This window comes from Nycticebus coucang, chromosome 23, assembly GCF_027406575.1.
Source record: "Nycticebus coucang isolate mNycCou1 chromosome 23, mNycCou1.pri, whole genome shotgun sequence".
NCBI classification, from domain to species: domain Eukaryota; kingdom Metazoa; phylum Chordata; class Mammalia; order Primates; family Lorisidae; genus Nycticebus; species Nycticebus coucang.
The window spans coordinates 25,163,128-25,181,552 of record NC_069802.1 but is presented as its reverse complement, the minus strand read 5'-3'; the positions used below and the strand labels follow the sequence as shown (position 1 = coordinate 25,181,552).

The 18,425-nt window shown below is 45.3% G+C and overlaps 1 protein-coding gene across 2 annotated transcripts in view; it reads right to left on the bottom strand.

Moving 5' to 3' along the window:
- The window catches only part of SEL1L3 (SEL1L family member 3), a 103,512-nt gene that overhangs the window by 38,976 nt on the left and 46,111 nt on the right, over positions 1–18,425 (bottom strand). For both annotated transcript variants that reach the window (XM_053577744.1, XM_053577745.1), the window contains exons 10-12: positions 11,048–11,259; positions 8,929–9,108; positions 879–998 (exon numbers count right to left, since the gene is read on the bottom strand). In XM_053577744.1, the coding sequence (XP_053433719.1) occupies positions 879–998; positions 8,929–9,108; positions 11,048–11,259 (512 nt within the window). The remainder of the gene's footprint in view (positions 1–878; positions 999–8,928; positions 9,109–11,047; positions 11,260–18,425) is intronic.

Sequence of the window (18,425 nt, the reverse complement as noted above, 5' to 3'; positions counted from 1 at the left end):
TAACATTCTGGCCTCATGTGGGTCCTTGGCTGTCTTTCCTTCCTCCTACCTCTCCTCATCTCCTTCTCTTCCCCATCCCCCCAGGTAGGTATAACTTCCAGCAAAGTGTATCCTGGAATCCACAGAGGATCCCTGCAGAGGGGTGGGAGACTGGTCACAAGAGACCCTCTATCCTTCCCCAGGTCTAGTCTTCTGCCTGCTTAGCAGCCCCACAGACCCTTCCCAACTCCACTGGGCTCCCTGAGGATCCTATGCAGGAAGGAAACCATCCTCCAAGAGGGAGGCTACACTTCAGAGTAAAATCAAAGAGAGGAGGCTGGGAGAGGACGCCTCCCAGCCTTCTGCCCTTTCTTGTACCTCTTCAAAGTCCATCCAAAAGTCACGAGCTGTTTAAGAGACAAGGTTGATCCTTGCTGTTCCAGTTGAATTTGGGACCTTCTTCTGGATGCCCATCTAATTTCTCCTGCATCCCACAATACACCAGAATATAGGATGGTAGTCGCTAGAGCTACACATAAATACTGTGGCTCTGTCTCCTTCTGGTGAGTGGCAGGACTATACCTTGGCCTTCTTGAAGTTAAGAAAGGCCATGGGACTTGCTCTGGCCAATGGCACATGGGACTTGTACCACTTCTAAGCGTAAGTGTTAAGAGCCAGCCTATAACATACCATGGCTATGGCCCTACTGTGATGGTTTTGGAAGCCTCTGTCAGCTTCTCAAGGGACTGTGATAGCGGGGCCCCCTGATGACTCCCATTGACATGTGGCATGAGCAAGAAACAAGATGACGTTGTTAAGCCCCTGAGGTTTGGGATGTTTTGTTACCAAGGCACAACCTGGTCTGTCTTAGCTGATAGAATCTCCAAGACTCTATTTACCTGAGCCGCTGCATTGCCTCGGGAAGCTTCATGCTTCAACCACATAAAGACGTCTCCATCTTCTTTGGTTTGTACCTTGAGTATTTCATCATCCTTTAGTCTAATTGTTTCAACATACGCCTAGGAAGAAGGGAGGAAGGAAGGAATGAGGGAGGGAGGGAAGGTTCGGGAAGGAGGGAGGAAAGAAGGAAGGAAGGAGGGAAGGAAGGAAGGGAGGGAAATAATCCAAATGAATAACACGAGCATGCAAAAGACTTGACATTATTATTAAACCAGCAATTGTTCAAGCAAAAACCATATGAATAATTAAAATATGAGGTGTGCCTACAATGACAAAAGATCAAAATTCTTTTGAAATGAATGTATCATGTCTCTTACATCTAAACAGGTATTTGTTCCTATCAAAGTGTTTGCCTGGGGAAACCAAAATTATTTCCATTTCTCCTTCTATTGCTCGAGCCCACTTTGTGCCACTGATTTCAGAACCAGATTACACACATGCAGTGTCAAAAAAGGAAATCAATATTTTTCTAAGTATAACCTTATTTTTGATCCTAAAGTACTACTATCCTGCATGACTAAGCCCTTTTATGTCACAGGCTTAGCTTCAAATATCTTTTGGCTGTTTCCAAAAATTAAATCTACCCTGAAAAAAAGAGGGCATGTTAACTCCAAGGATGCGCTCCGGGCTCTAAAGAGGAATCCAAAGGGAAAATTTACAAAACGTTTAGAATTTGCACATAGCCTCCCAGGTATCTGGCTCCTTTGAAGAAAATAAGATTCGTTTTGATGTCTAAAATTTTGCTGTTTATTAAAAATCTGGTCCCGTTGTTTCACGGTCTCGCCTTATGCATAATGAAGGCTATGGAACAGTAACGTGAGGGGATGCTGGAGAGGGCTTCCCAGGCCCAGAGCATGCCACAGGCAGAAGGTGACAAAATTGAACATGGACTAGTTTGGGGAAGAAGCCTCAGAGAACCAGGAACTAGGCCTGATTTCCTTTCTGACTCTCCTGGATAGTTTGACAGCCCATTCTTCAGAAGCTCTCTCAGCTGTTAGCTCCACTGTGGCCATGTGGAACTAGGAATCCCTTTCAGGCTGAAATTTGGGGACAGCACCAGGCTCAGAACCCAGGAGGTAGCTGGATGTCCAACCTGGGGATGCCACCAAGGTAACAGCAACAGTTAGAATAACCATGGCTCCTACCTTTTATGCAAACCAACTTACTGCCAGGTGTTGGACAATTTTTTTTTTCATAGAATCTTCACATAAAAAGCATCTGCCTAGGCCTCACCACCTCCAATTGATATGCAAAGAATCGGAGGCTGGGAAGGTACAACCATGAACTCAAAGTCAAATTCTAGAGCTGGCTCTGGAAGCCAGGTTGGCCTGACTCCAAAGACAGATTTTCTGCACCTCCACAAAATGTCACTCTCTTGCAAGAAGGTGCTGAAACCCAGTCTGGGCACAAGTCACTCTACCTGGTCTCCTCTTTGCCAAGTGTATGGCCAGTGTGTACAGCAAGCACCTCATGAGAAGCATATCAGCTCAACCCCTGGGGAACACTCTATTCTGCTTCAAGTCTGGAATTAGGCTGAAGCTTGAGCTTTGGGAATTCTCAGCTGGAAATGTTTTGGTCAGCTGGAGAGTGTGGGTATTTGATTTTTTTTTTTGACACAGAGTCTCACGCTATCCCCCTGGGTAGAGTGCCATGTCGTCATCATAGCTCACAGCAACCTCAAACTCTTGGGCTCAAGAGATCCTCTTGCTTCAGCCTCTGGAGTATCTGGGACTACAGGCGCCCACCACAACACCTGGCTAGTTTTTCTATTTTTAGTAGAGACAGAGTCTCAATTTTGCTCAGGCTGGTCTTGAACTCCTGAGCTCAAAGGATCCACCTGCCTTGTCTTCCCAAAGTGCTAGGACTAAATAGGCGAGAGCCACTCTACCTGGCCCAATATTTTGATTTTTGATTGTTTTTCTTCCTTTCCTTGTTTTGTTTCTTCCTCCTTGTCCTCGTCATGGAACTTGAATAAAAGAACGTGGAGACTCCTACTCTCTAGCGGTGACAATATGCACATATATCGTAACCACCATGGCGTGTGGCGTACTGGGCATTATTCTAATTGCTTTACCCAGATCAACAGATCAAATCTTTGTGAAACTAATAAGACAGTCCCCATCAATATCTTCATTTCGCATATGCCAAAACTGAGGTGTAGAGAGGTTAAGTAACTTGCCCAGGGTCAGACACCGAGTTCTTCAAACTTAGGATTCCAGTTCAGGCTTGTTAGTTGTGGGGCCCACACTGCCAGATGGCCTCACCACCCTGTGAAGGACTCACCCATCTTGGGGGAAGCAAAGGGTGACTGCTTCACTCTCACCCTTCTTACAACTCTGTCTAGCAGTTGGGTGAGGGGGATCTTGGTAGAGACCATGTCTCCAGGGGACCAGAGCATAACTGTGACAAAGGCACATCTGTCTTCTCTATCATTCCTGACCTAGCTCCCCTCCCACTACCCTGGGCAGTGTCATGGAGCTTCATAGCAGGGTAGGGCCATTAGGAGTACCACCATCCAAATTAGACCCAGGGGACTTAATTTCCAACTCCCCACTAACTATCTGTCCATTTGTGGTGAGTTACTTTATGTATATGAGACTCAGTTTCTGTATTCAAAAAATGGAGTTTAGTAGGGTCCCTGCTATACCAAAAGCACTCAACCTATGCGCCATTATTTTTTACAGTGCATAGAGTTAGAAAGACCTAAGTTCAAATCCAAGCTCCACTACTGATTCGCTGACTTGGAGCAAGTTCTTTAGTTTCTCCGAGTCTCAGTTGCTTTGTGTGTAAAATGGCAATAATGCAGGCCTCACACTGTTGCATGAGGATGAAGTGAGATTGTTCATGGAAGAGCCTAGCACAGGGCCTGAATTGTGGCATGCTTCCAGTAAATGGCAACTCAGCACCTTTTTAGGGCCTTAATTCATTCTAAAGTGTAAAAGGCTAATAATAGTTTAGAACATTAGCCCTACTGGTATTTGCAGTTGTGTACAGATCAAAGCCTTACTTATGTTGTGGGGATGAAGGTCTAAGAGAATTTTATGATTGAGAAGACAGAAAAAATATAATTTGGGGAGGAGATGTTGGGGCCGGGAACACTTTAGAAAGCACGTACCGTGCACTGGGCCCCATGCAGCATCCAGCACTCGGACTGACTTATCTGTGCAACCATGTAGGAAAAGTGAGAGTGGGAAGGGTCAAGGAAGAGATGGAGGCAGAGAAAGGAGGAGAGAGAATTAGGAAAAGGTGGAAGAGGAAGGAAGGAGAGAGAAAGGAAGAGAGGAAAAGAGAGGGGGAGGAGAGAGAGACAAGAGAGGCAGAGGAGGAGGGAAAGAGGTGGGAAGGAAGCGAGGAAGGGAAGGAAAGAAAGATGAAAGGAAAAAGGACGAGGGTGAGAGAAAGGAGGGAAGGACAACCAAAACAAACCCTCTAATTTTTGCAGCTGGGGAACGAAGGCTGTCAGCAGCCCCACATCTCCAGAAGCATCGCCTTCCCTAAAGTCGTGAAATACAAGGGTTCAGCCAGCAGCCCTGGGAACTCAGCACGGCGGCCTGGGCAGCAGGCAGTTTCCCAGCCCACACGCAAACCACCTGCCTCCACCAACGCCCTCGGGGCCTACGGAGAAGCCTCCTCTGAGAGTGTCTAAAGTCAGCTCTAGTGTTTAGCTCCCAGGAGGGGTGTGTGTGTTTCTTTTGCTGCAACTTAACACTGTAGGGATTTAAAAGTAGGGATGGGGAAATAGCGGCTGGAACAGTGGGGAGACAGAGAAGTGAAGAGCCAATAGTCCCCCAAATGTGGGCTGTCACGTCTGAACGTGGCAGTGACTTCGAGAGCACCTGCCGTGAGGATGAGGCGCTGATGTCCTCGAAAAGCACCAGCACTGGCCAGATGGCGCAGCCACTCCGTGCTCATCTGGGGTGAACTCCCCGCACATGTCCTTTCTGTCACCCCATCAGTGAGTGCCCCACCCAGCTATGTCCAGCACAATGCTGAGTGCGGGGGTCTAGAGGGGCAGCCAGCACAGGAGCAATGACGGGGGTATGCCGACTGTTACGATGGCACAGCAAGGAGAGGTCCAGGGACACTTCCAGGGGAGGTGGCGTCTGAGCACGAGTTAACATTGAAGAAGCTGTAGGAAAGCTTCTGGAGAACACAGACCAGCGGGGGTGGGAGGTGTGAGCAGTGCAGTGTGGCCCAAGGTTTGGCGTCCTTATGGGCCACAGTTGGGGACAGAGACAGAAACCAGATCGAGGCGCAGCCACATGGCACACCCCGCGCTAGACAGATTCTTCTAGGTGGTTTCTCAACCCTGGCTCCTCTCTCTAAGGAGCTTTTAAAATACACACGGACATGTGCACACACACCCACATACTACATGTACGTGCCTGGGCCCCACCTCACGTGACTTCCGTAAGACCCTCTCCTCCGGGTGAAGCCTTGCTGTGGAGTCTGTAAGCCCCAGGGTGACTCTGCCGCGCAGACCCCTGTCAACGGCCCATTTGGTCTCCTTGAGAAGGGAATGGGAAGAGAGAAGATGGGTGACAGAATGACCCATGAGGAGGGGTCTCAGTCTGCTGGGGTTGCCTTGAAGTTCCACAGCCTGGGTGCCTTGGACATTTCTCTTCTCACTGTCTGACAGACTGGATGTTCAAGATTGAGGTGTCTGAGACCTCTCTCCCCGGCTTGCAAGTGGCCACCTTCTTGCCGTGTCCTCATCTGTCATCCCTGTGTTGTCTGCCTCCTCGTCTCCTCTTTTTACAGGACACCAGTCCTGCTGGATGATGTCCCCACTCCAACAGCCTCATTTAACGTAGTCACTTCTTCAAAGATCTTATTTCCCAGGATGGTCACACTCCGAGATACTGGGGACTGGGACCTCAGTGTGAATCTTGAGGGGACACAGCTCAGCTCATAGGAACAGAGGCCATGAAGATCAAGTCTAGTCCACGGCCACGCAGGGGAGAGATGATAAAGATCTAGGCAGTGGCGGCAGGGGTGGGGTGAGGAGGAGAGAGAAACCGGCGTGGAGAGCTGCCGGGGCAATGGACTGATGGGATGATCAAAGATGACTCCTCAATGACAACGCCATTATGGAGGTATTTGCAGGGAATAGAGAGGAGATGATGTGTTTCCTTTGTAGTATGTCACGACTGCAGATGGGGATTTGTAAGAAAAATCTCAGCCAGAGATCAAGATCTCAGTATTCCTAGTATGTGGAGGGCATTTGCAACCAAGAGTGGATGAGACCCCAGCCTCAGAGATGTGAGAAGAGAACGGAAGACAGGGCACCAAGGCTCCAGGAAGAACAGCTTCTAAGGAGTGGGCAGAACAAGAGGATTATTTGCAATTAAGCCGCAAAAACACACAGAAACACTAGCCATCTTTATTCTGTTTAACTTGAACCAGAGTCTCACCAAATCATAAAGACATGATAAGAAGAAAGATGGCTAATAAAGACGATGAGGCGATGTGAACCCCGGGTTACATAAAAGAGAAAATGAAACAAGAATCAAGACTCAAGAAAGGAGGTATGGACGGATCCTTGGTTTGTTAATTAAAGGTCTGGCATTCTGGATCTCCTCATTTGCAACATTATGTTGATGAATTAATAGATTTCTCAACAAAAGGACATTTAAATCAACGTATGACACTTGCTTAAATTCTCAAGAAGCCATTAATTACTCATTCTTAAGAAAATGAGCTACGACACAACTCTTCTAACTATATAATTCCTAGCTGTGATTCTTAATCAGCCAACTTCTCAGCTGCAAGATGGATTTTTTCTATTCATCTCCTCTGGTTCTGACCAATTAAATGTTTTCTTTCATAATCATAACATTTCATGTGCCAAATCTTCAAAAGAAAAGGAGCTTGTTAGCAGCATACCATTTCCCATCGCTAATTTATGCTGAATTCGAATTCTTAAAAGTATCATATATACATATAGGGCATTATTAACACACTCAGGCTTAGCAGGAAAAAAAAGCCAACAGTCGTGTTATTTTGTGGCATGATTTTTGTGCAAATGGTTTTAGGAGATTTCTTTTTTTAAAAAAAAAAATGTTATCAATTAATAAATTTGTTCCTGCAAATGGAGATCAAACTTTGCACATAGCTTTTACACACTGAGAAAAAACATGTACACATTATAAGGGTGAGTTTATTCAGGAGGAATCATTATTTTCTAAGGGAGTTAGGATGCCTGACTCATGTTTAACACTCACTGAGAACACGTATCTTCGAGTCATTTACTTCATCCCCATACAGAGGCCACTGTAGATTTCTTTTCCAGGAATGATCCATTCCCAAACCTCAAAGTGTAAATTTTTTGCATTGCTGGATTCTGAGCTCAATCCAGGACCAGCGGTCTGGTTCCCAGTTAGCTGCTCAGCCGAAGATTCAACAATCCTGGCTGAGCCAGGCTACCCTCAAGTCTACTTGCCAAGCAGGGGAAAACCAAGAGTTTATGGCATCGACCCAGGCCAAACCTGCCCACACAGTTATATGCTGCCCACACCTGCCCAACTCGGCTACTCTTTGTGTTAACATATTGCCTGAGGAGAAAGGAGTGTTTGCAACAGAGATCACGTAGGAAAGTCTAAAATATCTACCATCTGGTCCTTTACAGCCCCCAAATTGCTGCCTCCTTGGCAAGACAATTTGTGCTTCTCAACTTGACCAGCTCAGGTGCTTTGACCATGGAAAGTGTCTCTGGAGAAGTTCTTCATTGTCTACCACCATCCAATGCTGACCCATATCAGAGAGGCAGCTTTCCTTTTCGTCCTACACTGTTATCTTTAGTTAGACCCTTTCATTCCCTGTCCCAAAAAGAAGTCTGAAAGCAAACCATCAGTTGGTCTAATGTATAACATGTTACAGTTACTGGCCACTGATTTCTTTGCCCAATGAGTCAGTAAGATTTGGAAGCTTGGCCCACTATGGTGGTTCACACCTGTAATCCCAGCACTGTGGGAGGCCGAGGTGTGGGTGGATTGCTTAAGCTCAGGAGTTTGAGACCTGCCTGAGTAAGAGCAAGACCTATCTCTCCTAAAAATAGAAAAACTAGCTGGGCTTTGTGGTGGCACCTATAGTCCCAGCTACTTGGGAGGCTGAGGCAGGAGGTTCACTTTAGCCCAAGAGTTTGAGGTTGCTGTGAGCTATGATGCCATGGCACTCTACCCAGGGTGACAGAGAAAGATTCTGTCTCAATAAAAAAAAAAAAGAGAGAGAGAGAGGGCGGCGCCTGTGGCTCAAGGAATAAGGCGCCAATCCCATATGCCGGAGGTGGCAGGTTCAAACCTAGCCCCGGCCAAAAACCGAAAAAAAAAAAAAAAAAAGGAAAAGAGAGAGAGAGAGAGAGATGGGATCCTACAAAAGCAAGGGCAGCTGGAGGTTTCAGTGCTTCCTCTGGGAAAGGGCGAAGTCTTCAAACATCAACTGCGCTGCAAGTTACCCAGAAGCAGGTCTCACAGGATGGGCCAGACAATTCTCAAGTGCCCAGCTGTGGGAACCTGGCTAGTGGCAAAGCTTGTCTCTGTATGCGGGAGGCAATGCTTGCTCATTGTGCAGCGCTGGGAGCCTGCAATGCTCCCTGCCGCCACTCAATTCGACTCAATCCCACCTCACATGCCCTGGCCCCATCATCTCTCAAGGTCTGGGAACAAAGACAGGCTGATGCCTATGTTTCTAGTACACGCTTTTTGCAAAATCAAAACCTGTCTAAGGCTACATCTACTCTCAAATACCAATGCTGCCATTCATGAGAAGCTTTTTGTGCACAGATGTGGGACTGTACCTGCATTCAGCCTGAGACAGACTCAGAAGGCCTGAATTGGGGAGAGCAGGAAAGCTTTTCTCTCCATTCCAGCACGTTCATCCTCAGAAGGCCAACGACTAGACTAGGCACAGGTGCAGACACTTGATAAAAGTGCTCGGGAAGCCCTGTGAGCAGAGCCCTACCCATTTCTACCCTTTTTCTCTCTCTCTTACCTGATCTCCTTGTAGTGTGTGCTGGTCCAGGGGTGTTTTCATGGCAATGTTGCTGTAGTAGGCATACGACAGTTCCCAATCCAGGGGGTAGTTGTCAACACCCTGATAGTGTTTGTACCCGAGATTCATTGAAGACAGCCTCTCGCTGCCCTGGCCTCCAACCAAACTATACAACATGCCCTGTTAGGAAGAAATGGACAGAGTGTTCACAAGATCACACCAAGGTTCATAAAGTCCTGACACTGAAAAGTCATCTGGCCCAGGTCTTGTAGACAACACTAAGCCATTTCAGAAAGGTGTTAATTTGCCTTTAAAAAATTATTTGAATGAATAATATTTGATAGCATAATAAATTGACTATAATGAACAGTAAGTTAGGGTACACTTTAAAATAACTAAACGACAGAAATTGGAAATGTTCCTAACACAAAGAAATGATAAATGCCCAAGATGGTGGATACTCTAATTATCCTGATCTGATTAATTCGCATTGTATGCCTGCATCAAAACATCACGTGTGCACCATAAAGGAATACTACTATTAGTATCCATAATAACAAAAAATGAAATTTGTTCTAAAAACCAACATCTTTAAAAAAAAAAAAAATCCAGCTTATCTTTAGAAAAAATGCCAACCCAGCTTTCTAACAGTTTCCAAATTCCCAGCTATTTGTCCTTCCTAATGCCCGAACTTTTGCCTTTTCTTGTTAAAAATGGGCATCTTCCCTGGCTTCTCTCACCGCACCCCTTGTGCACCAGCCAGCTGTCCTGAGCATCCCTGCCCCAGCCACAGCATCTGCAGATACACCATCTGAATAGTGGTCCATGTCCCAACCTCACCCTCTCAGAAGGTTAGTGCTGGAAGCCTCTATAGAGATTGGCCCAACAGACTCATTTCATATTTGAGAAAACATGGGCCCAGAAAGGTCCATGGGTTAACCAGCCACTTCAGGGCAGAGACAGAAGTAGAATTTTCTCATTATTCCACTTTGTGAGGTCGGCTTCAAGGACTTAGAAAAACATGCCTTCATTCAGGAGCATTTATAAACCAGAGACGTCACAAGCAAATCACTGAAATGGAACATGGAGCCACTTGGGCACATCTAAACAGTCTGAGTCTCCCCAAACTGAGGATAAACTCTCTTGGTTTATCCTCGCAAATCTGAAAACTACAAGTCATCAGGGAACAGGTTCCTATGTGATGGCTAATTTTATGTGTCAGTTTGACTTGCTATCAGGCTCCCAGATAAAGCATGATTTCTGGGTGTCTATGAGAGTGTTTCCAGATGAGATTGGCACTGAAGCCAGGCAGATGGCCCTCCATCCCATCCTTTGAGGGCCCAAATAGGACAAAGAGGCAGAGGAGGGAGGAATTGGTCCCTGGGTGCTTCCTGCTGCCTGTGTGAGCTGAGACATTGGTCTTTTCCTGCCCTTGGATGGGGATTTACAGCATCAGTCCCCCGATTCTCAGGCCTACAGACTTGGACTGGAGCTACATGACTGGCTTTTGTGGGCCTCGGCTTACAGACTGCAGACCGTGCGACTTCTCAGCCTCCAGAACTGCATGAGCCAATTCCTTATAATAAATCTCTTCCTATATATACCACGTATAATCCCATTGGTTCTGTTTCTCTGGAGAGCCCTGACTAATACACTTACGAAAATGTGATTCTAAATGTTAGGCAAGTTGCATAATAAATTTGGATTCAGAACCAAGAACGAAACCGTCTGGGATGGCATTTGTTTTGATGGTAGACTTCTGACTATAACAATACTTTGCTTAGAAGTCCAGATGACTTCATTTAGCTAAAAAGGAATGTGGGATAATGGTTTCAAAGCCAGAGCAGTTACAAGCATTGGGTAACAGGCACCCGTTCTGGAAAGACTGGGAGGCTGGCAAGGCCTGCCCAAGCTGGTTTTAGGTTGCAGACCAATCATACTACTAAGGCGGTGTCCAGAAATAAATGACAGGGCTCTTTTTCACAAAGTGAAAGCAAAGGATCCTGGATTCAACACAGCCCTGAGACATCTTTCTTGAGTGTAAAAATTTTTAAAGGACTCCAAGGAGCTGCCACATGCCCAGTTCTACCAGGGGACAGGAACCCAGGACGTACTCTACCTGCAGCCGATCCCGAGGAACACTTAATCCAGTTTCATAAAAGACTGCCAAGTAGTAGGATGCTCTGTGGTACCCACAGCAGCTGGAATCCATCAGTAAGGGGATGACAGAGCTAATTTGGTGAAGGCCATTGACGCCAGAGAGTCTCTTCACGGCCTTTTCAAAAATCCTCCCTCCGATTTCTGATACAGATTTCTTTTGGTTCCTCGGCACTGTAAATAATACAATTCGGGGCATGAACAATTAATTACCATGGATCAACATGGCTTTAGAAACAGGAAAAGTCAATTAAATCACCCGAGTTATTGATATGGTTGGTCCTGCGGTGCCTTGAAATAGACCACCTTTCAGGGAGGTAAATTAAACCTGTTGGGAATGCCAAGGTGTCATTCCATAAATAGCTTTTCTTTGGCAGTAAATGACAGCCTTGTATCTTGGGGAAAAGGATGTGCTATGTGGAGCTGAGACAGAGTCCCCAGAGAGTAATTTACTCAGTGTAACCACCAAATCAGGACCACTGAAAACTTCCGGAGAGATTTTTTCCCCTCTTCTATGACTCTCTAAAGAAAAATAGGTTTTTATCTCAGAAGTAGCTCGTAGGTGCTGTTCTAAAAAGTTGGGGGAAAAAACTTTATTTTTAGATGCTTTCTTAACATGTTTTGCTTCCAGTTTTTCCCATGGGTCTCTAAATATAATAAAAAGAAGGAGTCAATTTTTATTGAGTGCTTACAACATGCCAAATACTGGGTTAAGTGTCTTACATAAATTATGTCATTTACTTTGTACAGTTTTACAAGATAGCTCCTATGAAAATCATCCCCATTTTTGACTTTGCCTAACAAATGCAATCAGTGTAACCTTGTTTCTTGTACCCTCAATGAATCCCCCCCCCAAAAAAAAAAAAAAAAAAGAAGAAGATCCCCATTTTTCACAATAGGTGATTGAGGCCTGAAGAATAACTTGTCCAAAGTTAGAAAGGCTGGCAAGAGACTGGGCCCAGCTTTGAAGGTCACTAAAATCAGAGTTCAACCACCCCATCACACTTAACCCTTGATGAACAGGTCACTAGGTAAGCACTTTTCCATGGTAGACAAAGTCTTGTTTACCCAATTGCTTTAAGCTATGTGATGCTTCCTTTTACATAATTCTCCCATAAATCTCTAAGCTCACCAGCATTTATGCCCAAACAACCAAGTTTTATAGCCCTAAATGTAACTGTTAGCGTCTTCTAAAGCCCATCTTTATTATTCACCTCTCTTGTTTATTAATTCAGCAATCAAATGTTTACTTTCTGTTACATGCAGGGTACATTCTAGATGCTATGTTACAAAAGACCATATAGGATTGCAAAGATACTATTTATATTTAACTTAAGACTTAAGTTAAATGTAAATAAGGTCAATTTAAATGTTAAGTTAAATGTCAGCTTACGACTAAAACTTCACCTGCCCCAAAACTGTTCTGTCCAACATTTTTCTTTGATTTTCTTCATTCTGTATGAAATAAAAATGTTATTTAAAAAAATAAAATACTCAGGAAGCAGTAAGAGACTCCCTTTTATCAGCACTTTGTCAGGAGGAGAGTTTCCAATGTGGAAAGGTTTGGGATGGGTTTATTTCAGGGCAATTCCCTTGCAAAGGTCCATGCTAAAAACGGAGACCCTGATTAGAAGGATCCAGATGAAACTGTGACAGCTGACATGTTGTTTCTGAGCTGGTGCTGGTCCTGTGGGCACGGGGAGGGCTGGGTGTCCCTGAGAGGGGGACACTGCCAGACACTTGCAGATCCCTGAGCTGTGGGAAGGGAACCTGTCTACTACCCTTACCCAGCTCAAAGGCACCTCCATCTACTGGCTCCAGGAGCGCCTTACCTACCAGCTGAGTCTGCTTTTGCTTCTTTGATCCCAAGTACCTGGCACAGTAGGTGCTGAAAAAAAAAATCACCCTACTGAGCAAATACAGTTTGTTCCTTTTTATTTTTATTTTTACTCCTTAAAGAAATCGGTGCTTGGCAGGGTGTGGTTGCTCACGCCTATAATGCTAGCACTGGGGGAGGCCTAGGTGAGAGGATTGCTTAAGCTTAGGTGTTTGAGACGAGCCTGAGCAAAAGTGAGACTCTGTCTACCAAAAACAGAAAAATTAGCTGGACATTGTGGTGGGCCACCTGTATTCTCAGCTACTCAGGAGGCTGAGGCAGGAGGATCACTTGAACCCAGGAGTTGGAGGCTGCTGTGAGCTAGGCTGACACCAAGGCACACTACCCAGGGCAACAGAGAGAGACTGTCTCAAAAAAAAAAAAAAAAAAAAAAAAAAATGCAGATTTGTATAAAAACAGAAGTCACCTCTTCCTCAATCTTTAATAGTGAAGATAAAAACTGTCAAAAGCTTGGTGTATAAGCTTTGAGACTTTCCCTGTGCATATATAATAATTCATGTATACATCTAGTTATATATACACATACATCTTTCTTTGCAAATATTCATAATAAGCTATTGTAGATTCTGACTCTCTACTTATTTTTTCAGATATACAACCTATTATGAATCTCACCCTCCTGGCTGTCAGAAGTGCATTCTTTCTCATACTTCCACACTATTGCATTCTACAGCTGGACCATTTTCCCCACCAGTTCTCTATTTTTAGACTCTTGAGTTGTTTCCAGTGGTTTTGCTGTAACCAACAACATGGCAATGAACATCCCTGAACATTCGTCTGCTGGGATGATATTTGACTGACATCCTTTTCCACTAGGAGTCCGGGGATCTCATTTTGGATTTTCACTTTGCATAGCTGAAAGAAAAATTCCATCCTACCCATTCGTTCACCACAGTCAGAGTCTTCTGCACTAGATTTAGTACACACAGTAGCACTTGGAGTTGCAAAATAAATTCTACTGCTACTTACTCATATATTTACTTTTAAACGTGTGTTCATCTCGGATGCCCCTCTGTGCACAATTCCAGCAAATCAACATTAAAATTTTGTTAACAATTCATCCCTGCCTCACCTGCTCCGTCAAATGCCTAACTATGATGAGTTTTGCCTGGGTACCCGTGGACACAGAAGAGAGAAGAGACTCAAACCAAATGAAGCTTCAGATGAAACACTTGCTCTGCTGACCCCTGGCACAGAACCCCAGAAATCATTAGCAGGAGCGCCCAGGTAGCTGCAGAATAGGAACAAATTGAGAATCCTTCCCAAAGCTCAACTCCTTAGCAGACTGAAACACAGGCAGGTTGAAAGGACTTCCTTATTTCTTTTGTATGTTAAAATCCTAAGGTCTCCCCAGGATATTACCAATCAGCATTTTCTCTGCACGCACATCACAAAAAATCTAAACAATTTTCTGCACTAGTGAATATAATAAAAAAAATGATAATGCAAAGGTCAAACTGCTCGTTTTGCGCATTTGTTAAACTTCGAATTCCAACTGTCACCCCAAATCAAAGGCATGATGTTGTGGGTGATATTGTGAGACTGGAGATTTTAAAGTCAGTTTAATGAAACTGTTAATTTCACCCATCTGGCTTAGCATATGCATTTTTTTCCTAGTCAATCTGTAACTAAAAACATGCCTTGTTTATGGGGATTAATGGTATAATGCAGAAACAAACAAACAAAACAGAAGAAGGAGCCACTTCCCAATTTTCTTTCTTTCTGCCCCCAAAGCCAAGGAACAAAAGCCATGGTCATTAATTAACCCTTTCTGTTTTCCAGATAGCACGGCATCGTTTATTTTGCTCCTTTTTGTCTTCTGTACAATAATATCGTGCAGCGGCCATTTGCGTGTTCACTGTTAGAAGAGCAAAAATGAGAAGGGAGCCACTTCCCAAAGGCCCTGGGGCTGGCACCAACGTCTGTTTGAGAATTCAGCTGGAGAAGAGCACCCTCCGTCCCTGAGAGCAGCCGAGACATCAAATAGGAAGGCCGTGTTTGGTCCCAAAGCCCAAGAGGTGCAATGCATCCAAAGTAAGTAGAAGTTTGAAAGGGGAAAAAAGTAAAGGAGAAAATGTCATTTAACCATTACAAGGAATGATCTCACCAAGTTTACTGGTTTGGAGAAAAAACAATGCATTCCTCATTGGCATTGTGATCTGGTGACCTTTGCTGGGCTCCAGGGGCTTAAAGAGCTGGCTTCTTTCTCTCAGAAGTAAACTATGCCTTTTTGTACTGGATAAATTTTCTGATTTTATATAAGCCATTTCCTTCCCTCCCTGCCTCTTTCCCTTCCTTCCTTCCTTCCTTTCTTCCCTCCTTCCCTCTCTTTTTCTCTCTCCTTGCAGGACTGTTATTCTCTGGGCAGAAATATCACGGTCCAGTCTTTGCTTTCTTCTTCCTGCCTCTGTCTATTTTTTAAAAGCTATAATGAATGCTTTAACAACCACCACAAAAATAATAAAGATAATGGTTCTTCCACAAACAACATGAACACAGCTCTTAAAAGGAAAGGTATTCTGCTGTTATTATGCAACATAATTATATTTCTACCATTTCCATGTTTTGCATTTTAGGGTCTTCAAATGAACATTGCAATTGTTGGCAAAAAAAAAAAAAAAAGATTAAAAACAAATAGAGTGTATTAGGGCAGCCAGCAGCCCCTTGGCATATTTTGTGGAGACTCCTCTTCCCTGCACTTAGCACTCCAAGACCTGGGGACAAGAGGCAGGCAGTGGCCTTGAAGGAACAACACAGATGGTGTCAGCCCTGGGAGGTGGGCCCAACCTTGGTCCTGGCCTCATCCCAGAGAACCGTGTGCTGGCAGCGCTGGGACTTCCTCTACTCGGGGGGCACTGATTCCCGTGGACATGATGGTGAGATGCAGGATTGAAGGAGGGAGAGGAGTGAACAGGTGTGGCCTGGGGCAGATGTCCCCAGAGGCCTGCTGGCCAGCTCACTTGTCACCTGTTCAGAGCCTTTGTTTCCTTCCTCACCGTTCCCTTTCATAACCAACGCTCAGGCCTCTAGCCAGGCCTGCTGCCGCTGCTGTTCCCACAGGCTCCCCGCAGCCCAGTCCCCATCACCAATCTCCTCTGGATGTCAAAGCCTCATTCAGAGGTGTTTCAATTCAAACAGTTCAGTTTTGACAGGCAAGGTGTGACAGGAAAGTAAAAAAAGGCAACAGCCAGCACAACTCTTAAATAATGAAAAAATAGGCGTACTAAAACACCACCGCGCTAGCATCGGAAAAAGCCCACATGCTAATAGGGCAATTTCTATGCTCTGCCAGCAGCCATTTTCCTAAACAATTGGAGGTTCCCCAGGAAAAAGCATAGAGCTTGACCAATTAGACTGCCAGCCCCCAAAGTCCTGAACATGAGTTCTTGCGTTAGATGCCACCCCAGAGCCTGGACAATCCTGAACTCAGGGACAGAGCAACACAGGAGGATTCTCGTGCCAAGCCAGGAAATCAGAAAGCATGGCTCTGGAATGCCCGCGGCAAGAAGGGCACTTGGCCACATCTGCCTGTGCTGCAGCTGGGCGCCCTGAGCGGCCCCGCCGTCTTTAATTCAAAGGCACGCCAACTCTGGGAGACGAGGTGAGGGTCCTGTTATGCATCGGCGTGGGAACAGCTGTATCACTGCTCCACAGTGAGCCAGCCTCCCTCCTCTGCACCCCCTGGCATTTGGCGCAGATTGTGTGGGGGCTGGGCTGGTTCACAATTTTAATTTGCATCCTAGCACAGGGGTAGGGTGTACCCAACTCACGATATGAGTTGGGTGAACATGTCCCTTGGGGTTGTTTTACAGCCACAAGGATAGGTAAGTAGATTACAGATAAGACAAAGCAAGAACCACATTTCTGGAATTCTTTTGAAATAAGAGGCTCATCAGAAGGATTCCGGGTCTACTTTTGCTGCCAGTGGAAAGCTGGCAGAGCATCCTGGGAGACCTGAGAAACTGAACCCCCTTTTCAGAGGTACTTCCAGAGAGAGGACAGAAGCTCCTGAGAGGATGCAGGCTGAGGAAGAGTGGGAGAAATGAGAAAAATTGCAGGAGAAAAGGAGAATAAGCCCACAGAACCATCTCAGTCTGGATGGAAGCCACAGCTTGTCCCGTTCAGACCTTGAACTTGTGTCTCCTGGAAGTCAGCTTCCTCATTCCTTCAGTGATTCAGCGAGCCAGCAGAAGTGTTCTGAGTACTTTTACTGCAAGTCTCTTGCATTGGATTTAATTATTCGACAAATACTTGTCGAGGTCAGGGTCTCCAAAAGAAACCTAGATATGGTTTCTGTCTTTGAGAACTTCTACGCCCCACTGTGGAATCACAGCACGGGAAGACAGTCGGCACAGAGGAGCTACCTACGGGGCGTGCAGGGAGGCGATGGGGAGGCAGGTGTCTGCCTGGTGAGATGGGAGGGATGACCTAGGAGGCTGTACTCAAGTTGGGACACAAAAGCTATTCGCCAGTGGGCAAGGTATGCTCTTTGAGGGCACAGATGATGCGCTCAGCAGCTGGCATCCGACCAGCACCGCTGCAGGCACTGTCTAGAATGGAAGGCCTGAATCAGATACTCCACCAACCTTCAACAAGTCTGCAACTGGGTGAGTAACAGAGACGCTTATAGAATCTCACAGCTGGAGCTCCCAGCAGAGTAAGACCAGCTCCATTCAGCTGAGCGATCCCTCACATCCATCTGGTACCCTTCTGTCCCCAAAGCTCTTTCAGAGATGTTATATCACTTTATAAAAGCCCTATGTTCTTAATTCAGCCCAAACCAAACTTTCTCCAGCATATAAATTACTGCACAAAAATAAATGATACCTCATGGCATGATGGCTGCTATCAAAGAAACTAGGAAGTAACAGGCCTTGGTGCCTGTACTGTGGCATGTGGAGAAGTGGGAACCCTTTTTGTGCACCCTTGGTGGGAACACTCAATGGTGCAGAAAACAGAGTGGAGGTGCCTCCAAAAATCAAACACAGAATTATCACAGGACCCAGCCATTCTCCTTCTGAATACGCTATACATCCAAAAAAAAGGAGAGCAGACATATTTGTACACATGTTTTCATAGCAGCATTATTCACAACAGCCAAAGGTGAAGGCAACCCCAGTGTACATCAATGGTCACAAGGATAAATACAATGAAGTATGTACCTATAATGAAATGTTATTCAGCCTTAAAAAGAAAGGAAATTCTAACACATGCTACAGCATACGTGGGTCTTGAGTACATCATGGTAAATGAAATCAACCGGTCACAGATAAATACTGTGTATGATACCAATTACATATATGAAATACCTAAAGCAGCCAGACTCATAGAAACAAAAAGTCGGATGGTGGCTTACAGGGTCTGGGGCTCAGGGGAAGTGGGAACTTGTTTTATGAGTACAGAGTTTCGGTTTTGCAGGATGAAGAAGTTCTGGGGGTCTGTT